The sequence below is a fragment of the Scyliorhinus torazame genome, chromosome 1 (genome assembly GCF_047496885.1).
Source record: "Scyliorhinus torazame isolate Kashiwa2021f chromosome 1, sScyTor2.1, whole genome shotgun sequence".
Classification (NCBI taxonomy): domain Eukaryota; kingdom Metazoa; phylum Chordata; class Chondrichthyes; order Carcharhiniformes; family Scyliorhinidae; genus Scyliorhinus; species Scyliorhinus torazame.
In genome coordinates this window covers 234,827,688-234,840,896 of record NC_092707.1, presented here as the reverse complement: position 1 = coordinate 234,840,896, position 13,209 = coordinate 234,827,688, and the positions used below count along the sequence as shown (strand labels likewise).

General features: G+C 47.5%; 1 protein-coding gene across 5 annotated transcripts in view; it reads right to left on the bottom strand.

Moving 5' to 3' along the window:
- Positions 1-13,209, bottom strand: part of LOC140419553 (uncharacterized) — a 215,735-nt gene that overhangs the window by 109,773 nt on the left and 92,753 nt on the right. For all 5 annotated transcript variants that reach the window (XM_072503474.1, XM_072503458.1, XM_072503464.1 and 2 more), the window contains one exon: positions 11,934-12,063. In XM_072503474.1, coding sequence (XP_072359575.1) covers positions 11,934-12,063 — 130 coding nt within the window. The remainder of the gene's footprint in view (positions 1-11,933; positions 12,064-13,209) is intronic.

Sequence of the window (13,209 nt, the reverse complement as noted above, 5' to 3'; positions counted from 1 at the left end):
TCTTACTGATTGTGGTCTGTTGGTCAGAAAATCGAGGATCCAGTTGCAGAGTGGGGAGCCAAGTCCTAGGTTTTGGAGCTTTGATATGAGCTTGGCTGGGATTATGGTGTTGAAGGCGGAGCTGTAGTCAATAAATAGGAGTCTAATGTAGGAGTCCTTGTTTTCGAGATGCTCTAGGGATGAGTGTAGGGCCAGGGAAATGGTGTCTGATGTGGACCGGTTGCAGCGGTATGCGAATTGCAGTGGATCAAGGCGTTCTGGGAGTATGGAGGTGATGCGCTTCATGATCAACCTCTCGAAGCACTTCATTACGACTGAAGTCAGGGCCACTGGTCGGTAGTCATTGAGGCACGTTGCCTGGTTCTTCTTTGGTACCGGTATGATGGTGGTCTTCTTGAAGCAGGTGGGGACCTCGGAGTGGAGTAGGGACAGGTTAAAGATGTCCGTGAATACCTCTGCCAGCTGGTCCACGCAGGCTCTGAGTACACGACCAGGGATCCCGTCTGGGCCCGTCGCCTTCCGAGGGTTCACTTTCAGGAAGGCCAATCTGACTTCGGAAGCTGTGATGGTGGGTATGGGTGAATTATGGGCTGCTGGGGCACTCGCCAGCGGATTGTTGGTTACCTGCTCGAACCGAGCATAGAATGCATTGAGTTCATCGGGGAGGGGTGCGCTGCTGCCAGAGATACTGTTCGGCTTTGCTTTGTAGCCTGTTATGTTGTTTAGTCCTTGCCACAACCGCCGAGAGTCTGTCTGTGACTCTAGCTTGGTTTGGTATTCTCTCTCGGCATTCCGGATGGCTTTGCGGAGGTCGTACCTGGATTTCTTGTATAGGTCAGGGTCGTCTGCCTTGAACGCCTCAGATCTGTCCTTCAGTAGGGAGTCAATCTTGCGATTGAGCCATGGTTTCCGGTTGGGGAACGCACGTATTGCTTTCTTTGGCATGCAGTCGTCCACACATTTGCTGATGAAGTCTGTGACGGTGGTGGCATACTCATTTAAGTTGGTCGCTGAGTTCTTAAATATGGACCAGTCCACTGTCTCTAAGCAGTCACGTAAGAGCTCTTCTGTCTCCTCGGACCAGCACTGCACAAACCTTCTTAGCTGGATTCTCCCGCTTGAGTTTCTGCTTGTATGCCGGGAGAAGGAGCACCGTCTTATGGTCTGATTTCCCAAAGTGCGGTCGGGGGATGGAAGGGGCAATTTAGCATGGCCAAACCACCTAACCTGCACATCTTTGGACTGGGCGTGGAAACCGGAGCACCTGGACATGGGAGGAAAGTGCAAACTCCACACAGGCAGTAACCAAAGGCCAGAATTGAACCTAGGTCCTTGGTGCTGTGAGGAAGCTATGCTCACCACTGTGCCACCGTTTAGTCTCTGACTAATGTAACAGCTGGTGCCTATCCCCTGTAAGATGAGGAAGCTAAGCCAGACATGTGCAGCCTGAGAGGAGGTGGCCCAGGAGGTCAGCATTGTCGGTTGGTCAAAAGGAAATGGTTCCAATGCCAGAAAGGCTCAATAATCTAATGAGGGCGTCCAGGTTGAGTAAGGCCTCGGTATGCAGGAGGAATGTTCGAGACATTTCTTCCCCCCACAAACCCATCACTATGGATGTCCCCAGGCCCCATGCGGATCTCACCCCTCCCCATCTTGAAGGGGTCACGTACAGAGGCATGCCCCCCACCACGATAGCTTTGAGTATCCTACCGCTACCCTTTTTTAAAATATCTTTTCCCAGTCTAGAGTCTGTCCGCACTTCCTCCATACCACATTCTTGCATCAACCACCTCCCCGCCAAGTCTGCATAGACCCCTTCCACATCAGGCTTCAGCTCCTCCACCACCATCCCTCTGCCTGTCACCTCCCACTCCCTTACCTATTCTCTTCACCCTCAGGTCTCTGCCTATTTCCTCCCTCCCTGCCCAGTGCGGTTGCAGCTAGACACCTCGAAGTCGTGAGCCAAGTGGAAAAGGCAGGTGTATGCCACTTAGAAGTCGTGGAAACAGGCCCGTCTAATTTCCCGCAAGGCTGGCAAATGATTAGGGGGGAGAGCATGATACTGGCGAGTTGCATTTTTAATGAGCGTTCATGATATGTTCATTCATACAAAAGGGTTCCCAAAGTGGATCTGTTGGAAAGTCGACCCTGCAAACTTGACCACCTGCAATGAAGGTGCTGAGATTCCAATTTGTTTTCCTACCAGCAGAAATCCAACTCTTGGCCTCCCTCCTAATTTTCTGCTCCCACCTGCAATGACTGCTGCTACTGATGGGACCGGAAAACTCTCCATCGATTCTGTCAAATGAAAGATTTCTAATTAAAGGCATCCAGGCATAGGCTAGAATGGGTCAGCTCAATATGGACTTTTGAGGCTGCGGCAACCACAGGAACCGAGAATCATAGCCGCACCCTCACCTACCACCCCATCAACTCCACCTATCCCTCCCAGGTCTCCCAGTCTTATCTCGAGGTGCTGCTGTTGTGAGGTGATATTTCCTTAGAATTTAAGGAAGTAGACAACTTTTCCAGTCAAGCAGGTGTGGGTGGAAGTGGTCAAGGAGGTGAGTAGCACAAGTGTGACCCCTCCAACTTGCAGCCAATGCACCAAGAAGGTACAGAACCTCAAGAGGGTGGGGAATGTGACTGACACAGCAATTTACGCTGCCAAATCCCATGTCTGACTTGTCTAGCATCCAACTGCACAGCACTCCTCAGAAGAGTACACCTTGCTGCTGCACTTACTCCTCTTGTCAGACACCTCATTTTCCCATTTGAGCAGTAAACATTACACTCATCCTATCCTATCATCCCTCACATCATGCCTCACAATAACCCTCCTCAAATGCTATCCATCCCTGCTAGTCATACAAGTCATTACTAATATTTACTGCTCTGTTTTCTCTGCTTGCTGGGGAGAAGAGAGCACACAACCTTGGAGAGAAAGTGAGACAGAGACAGAGGAAGAGGGGAGGAAAGAAAGAGAGAGAGAGAGAGAGAGAGAGAGTGACGCAGAGACACGGGTGATGGCCTTTCGGTGATAGTACCTGGTAACCTGTGCCAATTTGGCCTGTAAGCAATGAAATCTTGTTCCAGGAGACTGCAAATTTCAGGGCAATATAGAACAGCGCAGAACAGGCCCTCAGCCCTCGATGTTGCGCCAACCTGTGAAACCACTCTAAAGCCCATCTACACTATTCCCTTATCGTCCATATGTCTATCCAATGACCATTTGAATGCCCTTAGTGTTGGCGAGTCCACTACTGTTGCAGGCAGGGCATTCCACACCCTTACTACTCTCTAAGTAAAGAACCTACCTCTGACATCTGTCTTATATCTATCGCCCCTCAATTTAAAGCTATGTCCCCTCGTGCTAGATATAGCCATCCGAGGAAAAAGGGTCTCACTGTCCACCCTATCTAATCCTCTGATCATCTTGTATGCCTCAATTAAGTCACCTCTTAACCTTCTTCTCTCTAACGAAACAGCCTCAAGTCCCTCAGCCTTTCCTCATAAGATCTTCCCTCCATACCAGGCAACATCCTGGTAAATCTCCTCTGCACCCTTTCCAATGCTTCCACATCCTTCCTATAATGTGGTGACCAGAACTGCACGCAATACTCCAAATGCGGCCGCACTAGAGTTTTGTACAGCTGCACCATGAACTCATGGCTCGAAACTCAATCCCTCTACCAATAAAAGCTAACACACCGTACGCCTTCTTAACAACCCTCTCAACCTGGGTGGCAACTTTTAGGGATCTATGTACATGGACACTGAGATCTCTCTGCTCATCCACACTACCAAGAATCTTACCATTAGCCCAGTACTCTGTCTTCCTGTTATTCCTTCCAAAATGAATCACCTCACACTTTTCTGCATTAAACTCCATTTGCCACCTCTCAGCCCAGCGCTGCAGCTTATCGATGTCCCTCTGTAACTTGTAACATCCTTCCGCACTGTCCACAACTCCACCGACTTTAGTGTCATCTGCAAATTTACTCACCCATCCTTCTGCGCCCTCGCCCAGGTCATTTATAAAAATGACAAACTGCAGTGGCCCCAAAACAGATCCGTGTGGTATACCACTAGTAACTGGACTCTCAGTCTGAACATTTCCCATCAACCACCAACCTTTGTCTTCTTCCAGCTAGCCAATTTCTGATCCAAACTGCTAAGTCACCCTGAATCCCATGCCTCCGTATTTTCTGCAATAGCCTACCATGGGGAACCTTATCAAATGCTTTATTGAAATCCATATACACCACAGCAACTGCTTTACCCTCATCCACCTGTTTGGTCACCTTCTCAAAGAACTCAATAAGGTTTGTGAGGCACGACCTACCCTTCACAAAACCGTGTTGACTATCTCTAATCAAATTATTCCTTTCCAGATGATTATACATCCTATCTCTTATGAACCTTTCCAAGACCTTGCCCACAACAGAAGTAAGGCTCACTGGTCTATAGTTACCGGGGTTGTCCCTACTCCCCTTCTTGAACAAGGGAACAACATTTGCTATCCTCTAGTCTTCTGGCACTATTTCTGTAGACAAAGATGACTTAAAGATCAAAGCCAAAGGCTCAGCAATCTCCTCCCTAGCTTCCCAGAGAATCCTAGGATAAATCCCATCCGGCCCAGGGGACTTATCTATTTTCACACATTCCAGAATTGCTAACAGCTCCTCCTTATGAACCTCAAGCCCTTCTAGTCTAGTAGCCTGAATCTCAGTATTCTCCTCGACAAAATTGTCTTTTTCCTATGTGAATACTGACAAAAAATATTCATTTAGCACCTCTCCTATCTCCTCGGACTCCACACACAACTTCCCACTACTGTCCTTGACTGGCCCTACTTTTACCCTAGTCATTCTTTTATTCCTGACATATCCAAAGAAAGCTTTAGGGTTATCCTTGATCCTACCTGCCAAAGACTTCTCACGTCCCCTCCTGGCTCTTATTAGCTCTCTCTTTAGGTCCTTCCTAGCTAACCTGTAACTCTCAAGCGCCCTAGCTGAAACTTCATGTCTCATCTTTACATAAGCCTCCTTCTTCCTCTTGACAAGTGTTTTGACTGCTTTAGTAAACCACGGTTCCCTCGTTCGACCACTTCCTCCCTGCCTGACAGGTACATACTTATCAAGGATATGCAGTAGCTGTTCCTTGAACAAGCTCCACATTTCCATTGTGCCCATGCCCTGCAGTTTTCTCTCCATCTGATTCATCCCAAGTCTTGCCTCATCGCATCATAATTGCCTTTCCCCCAGATATAACTCTTGCCCTGCGGTATATACCTATCCCTTTCCATCATTAAAGTAAACGTAATCGAATTGAGGTCACTATCAACAAAGTGCTCACCTACCTCCAAATCTAACACCTGTCCTGGCCTGGTTCATTACCCAGTACCAAATCAATATGGCCTCGCCTCTCTTTGGCCTATCTACATACTGTGTCAGGAAACCCTCCTGCACACATTGGACAAAGCGTTTCCAGTCAATATTTGGAAAGTTAAAGTCCCCCATAACAACTACCCTGTTGCTTTCGCTCCTATCTAGAATCATCTTTGCATTCCTTTCCTCTACATCACTGGAACTTTTCGGAGGCCTATAGAACACCCCCAACAGGGTGACCTCTCCTTTCCTGTTTCTAACCTCAGCACATACTACCTCAGTAGACGAGTCCTCATCAAACGTCCTTTCTGCCACCGTAATACTGTCCTTGACTAACAATGCAACCCCTCCCCCTCTTTTACCACCATCCCTGAGCTTATCAAAATATCTAAACCCCGGCACCTGCAGCAACCATTCCTGTCCCTGCTCTATCCATGTCTCTGAAATGGCCACAATATCAAAGTCCTGGGTACCAAGTTCACCCACCTTATTCCGGATGCTCCTGAAAATGAAATGAAAATCACTTATTGTCACAAGTAGGCTTCAAATGAAGTTACTGTGAAAAGCCCCTAGTCGCCACATTCCGGTGCCTGTTCGGGGAGGCTGTTATGGGAATTGAACCGTGCTGCTGGCCTGCCTTGGTCTGCTTTCAAAGCCAGCGATTTAGCCCTGTGCTAAAAAGCCCCTGGCATTGAAGACACACTTTAAACCACCTTCCTGCCTGCCGGTACACTCCTGCAACTTTGAAACCTTACTCATGACTTCACTACTCTCAACCCCCTGGATACTGGAGCTACAATTCAGGTTCCCAATCCCCTGCTGAACTAGTTTAAACCCTCCTGAAGAGCATTAGCAAATTTCCCCCCAGGATGTTGGTACCCCTCTGGTCCAGGTGTAGACAATCACGTTTGTAGAGGTCCCACCTACCCCAGAATGAGCCCCAATTATCCAGGAATCTGAAACCCTCCCTCCTGCACCATCCCGGTAGCCACGTGTTCAACTCCTCTCTCTCCCTATTCCTCGCCTCGCTAGCACGTGGCACGGGTAACAACCCAGAGATAATAACTCTGTCCTAGATCTAGGTTTCCACCCTAGCTCTCTGAATTCCTGCCTTACATCCCCTATGTCATTGGTACCTCTATGGACCACGACTTGGGGCTGCTCCCCCTCCCCCTTAAGGATCCCGAAAACACCACCCATGGTGTCTATTTATAAGATAGTGTGGCTGTTTAACAGGCGAATTGTGTTCCTGCAGGTGCCACCAGTTACCCATTCAGGTGCGGGGATGTGTTGCAGTTCAGTCTGGCCTGGTCATTCAAATAATTCCAGAAGCAGCTGGCTTTTTTTCTAAGTTAAAGCAGCAGGCCAATTGGTTTTCAACGATATTGTGATCCTGATTAAGTATCACTTTTAGGGGATTCTCATACCCAAATCAGTCCTCCACCTACAGGAAAAATCCCCCCCCCACACCCAACCACATTATAGCAGAATTTCAGTTACAGCTTAAAGTTCCATGGATGCCGGTCAGAATTTATAGAATTGACCCCACTGCTGGTTCCCCGGAGGCAGAGGGTATGAGCAATGGGACATCTCATTGACAGCGGCGGGACTGGACGATCCTGCCACCGACCAATGGCAGGCCACCTCTGCCACTGCAAAACACGTTGCAGGGGGTTGCAGGAAAGCCCGCCCATGGTGTCTATTTATAAGATAGTGTGGCCATTTGACAGGCAAATTGTGTTCCTGCAGGTGCCACCAGTTACCCATTCAGGTGCGGGGATGTGTTGCAGTTCAGTCTGGCCTGGTCATTCAAATAATTCCAGAAGCAGGTGGCTTTTTTTCTAAGTTAAAGCAGCAGGCCAATTGGTTTTCAAGACTTAGGCAGCGTGGACATTTGAATCACTTCAGACCATGACACCAGGGCTCCTAAGCAGGTTTTGAATGTGTTACAGCACTTTCTACAATGGGGAAAGTACTCCAATGTTACACAAGGCTGACCAATGTAATGGTCAACTTAGCTTGGAAGACAGAACCCAATGATCAATGACTTTGTTTAACTCAGAAGATAGCATCTAACAATTACATTTAAAGTAGTCAAACATATTACACTCACCTATTAGAAGTGGCTCCCGCAAATATTCCTGAACTCTCTTACCTTGCAGGTTTTCCAAAGATTCCAAAACCAGCACAACTCAGCAAAATTACAAAGGGGCATGAAAAACATATTTCCCCTAGATCAGTCATTTTCAAACTCAGACTACAGAAGGGAGATAGATCACTTGGTTGCATGGTGTACCGAAAACAACCTCTCGCTAAATGTCAGCAAAACCAAGGAACTGATTATCGACTTCAGGAAATACAGTACAACACACAAGCCCCATCTACATAAATGGCTCCGAAGTGGAGATGGTTGATTGTTTTGGGTTCCTGGGGGTTTACCATCACCAACAGTCTGTCCTGGTCCACTCACGTTGATGCAACAGTCAAGGAAATTCAACAACGTCTCTACTTCCTATGGAAGCTAAATAAATTTGGCATGTCTGCATCAACTCTCGCAAACTTCCGCAGATGTGCCAGGGAGCATCCTATCCTGCTGCATCACAGCTTGGTATGGCAACTGCTCGGCCCAAGATTGCAAAAAACTGCAGAGTGTGGTGCACTCAGCCCAAAGCATCACACAAGCTTGTCACCCCCCCATGGATTCTGTCTACACCTTCCGCTGTCTCAGGAAGGTGAACAGCATTGTCAGACCCCTCACATCGAGGCTTTGCTCTCTTCCAGACCCTTCCATCAGGCAGAAGATACAGAAGTCTGAAGACCCGCACATCCAGACACAGGAACAGCTTCTTCCCCACAGCTACTAGACTCCTCAACGACTCTCCCTCGGACTGATCTGTTCCCTGTAAGAACACTATTCACGATGCCCTGTGCTGCTCTTGCTTATGGGTATTTGCTTTGTTTGGCACTTGTTCCACACTGTAACCAATTACTTATTTGTCGATGTACTTGTTGATTATTCTTTTTGTCTACTATGTACGTACAGTGTACGGTTGCAGAAAAATACTTTTCACTGTACTTCGGTACATGTGACAATAAATCAATCAATCAATCAAGGGTCGTGACCCATGGGTGGGTTGCGGAGGGTGTCAGGAGGCTCGTGGCATTCCCAATCGCAGTAAGAAATGCCCAACAGCCGCAATTGGCTTTTAGAAATGCTGGCTGTGACTGGATTTCAAGAGTGCCGTCCACCCCCTGCACGTGTGCACCCACAGCCGGATCTAGCAGTGCGCAGGCCTGCAGGTCCCACGACCTTTTTTTTGTTTTTAAATCAATGGAGTCTTCCAGGCAGAAGCAGTGGCAGAGAGCATGTCACGTACCCCATACACTGACGTCAGGGAGGAGATTCTTCCATTTTGTAGTTGCCAGCAAACAAGCAACAGGATTGTGTGAAGAACTGAAGATGGATCATTTTATAGTAAAAAAGAGAAGGCCAGAAATACAAACAGGCCAGGAGCTCACAACTGAATCTGCTGGAGAGAGCGTCTCAGGAGAGTCTAGGGCAGTGTAAAACAGTGTTGGTTGGGCTCCAGGGGCTCTGATGAAGAACCCACTAAGAAGTTGGAATTGGGAACAGAGCTGTATAAAGCTGATTTCTTGAGGTATGACTTTATTAATTGTGCCAATGCAAATCAGGATGCAAAGCCCATGTGCGTTATGTACAGGGAAGAACTGGCAAATGAAAGTTTGAAACCCTCAAAATCTCAAGACTAAGCATGATGAGTTTGAAGACAAACCTCTGGATTTTTTTTTAAAAGGATGCAGCAAGAATTTAAATCATCAGCTGAAGTCCTTAGCGGAAACGTAACATTGAATGACAAAGCAACTGAGATCATGAGGACAAAGCAGATTCACCGGTCACATTTAAAGTAAGCAAAAATGGTTGGTTGCGGTTTTTGGGTGTCGTGGATTGCAAAGGTCAGCCGGCATGGCTCACGAAGGTCGGTCGGTGTGGGTCACGAAGGTTGGCTGGGGTAGGTCGCGTAGGTCAACCAGATTGGGTCAGGAAGGTCAACCGGTTGTTAAAAGTAGGTCCCGGGAAAAACAGTTCGAAAAATACTGCCCTAGGTCTGTCAATGGTGATTCAGACATCACAGGTGGTGTGTGCAAGGTCATGACCCCTGCTGACCCCAAACCTCTTCCTATCCTAAGGGAAGTTTGCATGAGATTCTTTTGGAGGGGGGCATTCAAATTTATGGTCCCAAGCCACAGTTTTTGTGACTCCTGCACCAATTCCAAGCTTTATTGGGACATGAAAATCTGGCCCAATGTACTTGCAGACCAAGCTGATTAAAAGTCCCTTAACAAGCCTGAAATGTAGAATTTTAATTTGTTTTCAAAAATATCTGCTTCCAAATATTCTCTGTTGCCTGTGCAGGCCCAACTAGAGACAAGGAATGCAAAGTAATCTTCTCTGGGGCCAGATTGCGAACGTAATTTCTGGGGATTATAGGTAGTCACCTGGAAGTTTTCACGCACACATTTTAGCTAGAAATTAGTTAGAAATGCTAACTACCCACACACAAACAAGAAACGTAAAAATGTTATGAGAAGATATTTGCCTAAAGCAAGATTCTTTGTGCAATAACATTTTCTAAGAAGTCAACTATTATTTCCCCACTTGAAGCAGACACCTGTAGAAACACCCAAGCTTTAGAAGATAATGATACCGGTGAGGATGAATGAGCAAAGGGCGAGGGTAGAAATGTAGGAAGAAATTTTCTGCTCCCATTTTTGTTGGGCAGGAGTGGCAATGGAGCAGAAGTCCCGCAAGATGTTCAAACCGTGATCGACAGCGAAGTAAAAGCGTAACGCAATTGCCCCTGCCTCCTACCAGTGGCGTAATGGAATTCCCAACATTCAACGTTGGGAACCCCATTATAATAAATTTGAATATAGTTGATCGGGCCCCTATGTTGGATTATCCATTCACATCAGCATGAGGGCATGCCGACCTGAATTATGACTGGTCTCCCATGACAAGCACCTGGCGGGCAGACGTGCCAGAGGAGCTCAGCTGAGTGCATCGCTTGGCGGGAGACGGCCATGCTCGGACAGTACCCGGGCACTGCCTGGGGGTGGCAGTGCACAGTTTTGGGGGGGGGGGGGGAAGAAATTCTAACGTTTGTGTACCAGGTGACCTTTAAAAATGGCACCGCAATCTTTAAAAAACGAAGTTGTTAGCAAAACATGGTCAATCAGAGCCCCCCCCCCCGCCAGTGTGATCTTTTGGGGCTCGCCCCTTCTATTGTTCTCAACTATGTCCTAAATGATACGACAGAGAAAGCTCTGCTGGCCAGTGCTACATTTCTCACCTGCAGCCACATTCTGCATCAAAAAGGGAAAATTCCACTCCCGTCAGTCACGATGGTTAAAGAGGGATCAGCTGGTACGTGACAAGGATCCAGGATGCTGCATTCCCCTCTTGAGTTGCATGGGAACATAGTGGCCTTGTTTTAACATGCAGGTCTCTTACATAACTAGGACAGTATGAGTAGTCATATGTCTTCTTACACGTGAGCTTGTGAGGTCCCCGAGTAGTTTGGAGGAGTTGAACACCTAATATCGCATTGCCCATGAGCACTGAAATAACAATTGTCCACACTGAACACATGGCAACATGTTCTGCAGTAAAAAGCACAGTTGCCAAAGCCAAATGCTTACACTTTTGTTGCCCGAGCTTCAGGATAAAATTGCCAAGATATATTGATGACCAGCTCCACTTCATTTAGAAAATAGTTTTGGGTAATCCCAGTGGATGAACTTCAAAGCCTTAAAGTCATTCATTACTTTATAGTCACTCAGATCAGTGGTACTGATGGAATAATACAGTTTCAGTCAGTTTGCACATACATCAGGTAAAATTCTGTTCCAATTTGTAATTCTGCACCAGTGACTGTGGGGGCCACCTCTGAACGCAAGGGACTTCATTGACTTCAGTATTAAATATCCCTGCCATTGATGCTGGTCTATGAGATTTAGGCATAAATAAACCTTCTGTATTTCTGTCATTCAGCAATCAATATCCACCAGTGTTACTCCCTCAACTGATGAAACATATACCAACAGGGTGCACGCACAACAAAAAGCTCATACAGCAGGTTGGAATCACACAACAAAATTAGTTATTCTGCAGTTACTTTCTCCCAGCATGCCATGCTTGTTTACCCACATGGACCTGCTCTGAGAGTAGAACTAGTGCTGGTGATCGCCATTCCAGTTCCCAAAGGATATTTGGGCTTGGGGTGAGGTCACCACATTTAAATAGCAGTGGCAGGGCCTTGTGATATTATGGGCATAACCTGGCTGTTAGCCAGAAGGGTGGAGGAAGGGGGTAGTGATGTGACAAGCAGTGCTCAATCAGCCAGGCTTTTGACGCTGTTAATGGTTATTTCACTTCATTAAGCATGCAGTGGAATATGTTTAAGAAGCTGTATAGGCACAGGGACTTCTAAACAGAACATGGTCATAAGTTTTGAGATTCACCTGAGATTTTCCATGGTCAGCTCTTGGTTCTCCTTTAGTTTGGCTAATGATGTATTTTCTGCTTTGAAACGTTCAATTTCTGTTTCCAGTTGTAGAAGTTTGTCTTGGAGTTGTCGAGATTGAGCATGTCCTGTGTGATTTAAAACATTACAAAGGTGGGTTAAATCTTTGTTTAGTGCACACAATAACATCATCAGCATCAAACGATTTATTCATTCCTGTTTAAAATGTTTATTTTATAAACAACAACTTTCATCATAACGCACTACTTAAAACTGAAACAACAGCCGTACTCTTGTTGTGGAGTTGGTGGTCTTGTCTGCCATCTGGAGTGCTGTGACTTTTTGGGGAAGGCTGGTCACTCACTTTTTTACCCCTGGCTACCTCAATTTCTGGCATAAAGGGTGTGATTTTCCTCCCCCTCCGCAGTGTGTTCTTCAGCGATAGAGGGCGGATTACCAGTGGTTGACTTCTTTGAATGCACTCCTCGCCGTCAGATAACTCACAGCGAGAGTGCGCCGTCAGCGGGACAATAAGGTCCCACCAGCGTGAATGCCAGAAAATCCTGCCTGTAAATTTTGTATTCTACTGTGAAAAGAGAAACAAATATTTGTTGAATGTCCCTGCCACTTCTTCACTCCCCACAATAATTTTTCCTGTCTCTGCTTCTAAGGGACCAATGGCCAGTCTCTTCTTATTGCCATTGTAAATTTGAATGTAGGAGGTTTTGTGACAAAAATTGAAATGAAGTTCTTGAAAACATAAGGGGCGGGATTCTCTGAGCCTCTGCGCCAAAATCGCAATCAGCGGGAGGGCGGAGAATGGGCAAAATCTGGCCACTCCCCAGAGAATCACGGCGAGAGTCTTCGCGGCGCAGGTAGGGGGCCATTGACAGAGCACCCCCCTCGCAATTCTCCAATGTAATTGGCTGAGTTCCCGATGGCGTGGGTCTCTCATGGTCTCACCCGTCGGGAACTCGGTGTTGCGGCTGCAGACTCAGTCCGCGGCCACCCTGGTGGGAGGCGGGGGGGGGGGGATCCTTCACCAGAGGGGGTCTCATGGACGGCTGGGGCAGCGATCGGGTGGCACTGATCCGTGGGAGCGTGCGATCTCGGGGAGGGGGCCTATGTTACCGGTGCTGCTCCGCGGTGTGAGTCTGCCATGTCCCATGGGGCGGCTGCCGCGAGCCGCTGCCGTGCACATGTGTGGATTCCCGACCGGAAGTGCAGGGCCCCTTATCTGCAGCCAGAGCTGCGGAAAGCACTCTGGGGCCCTT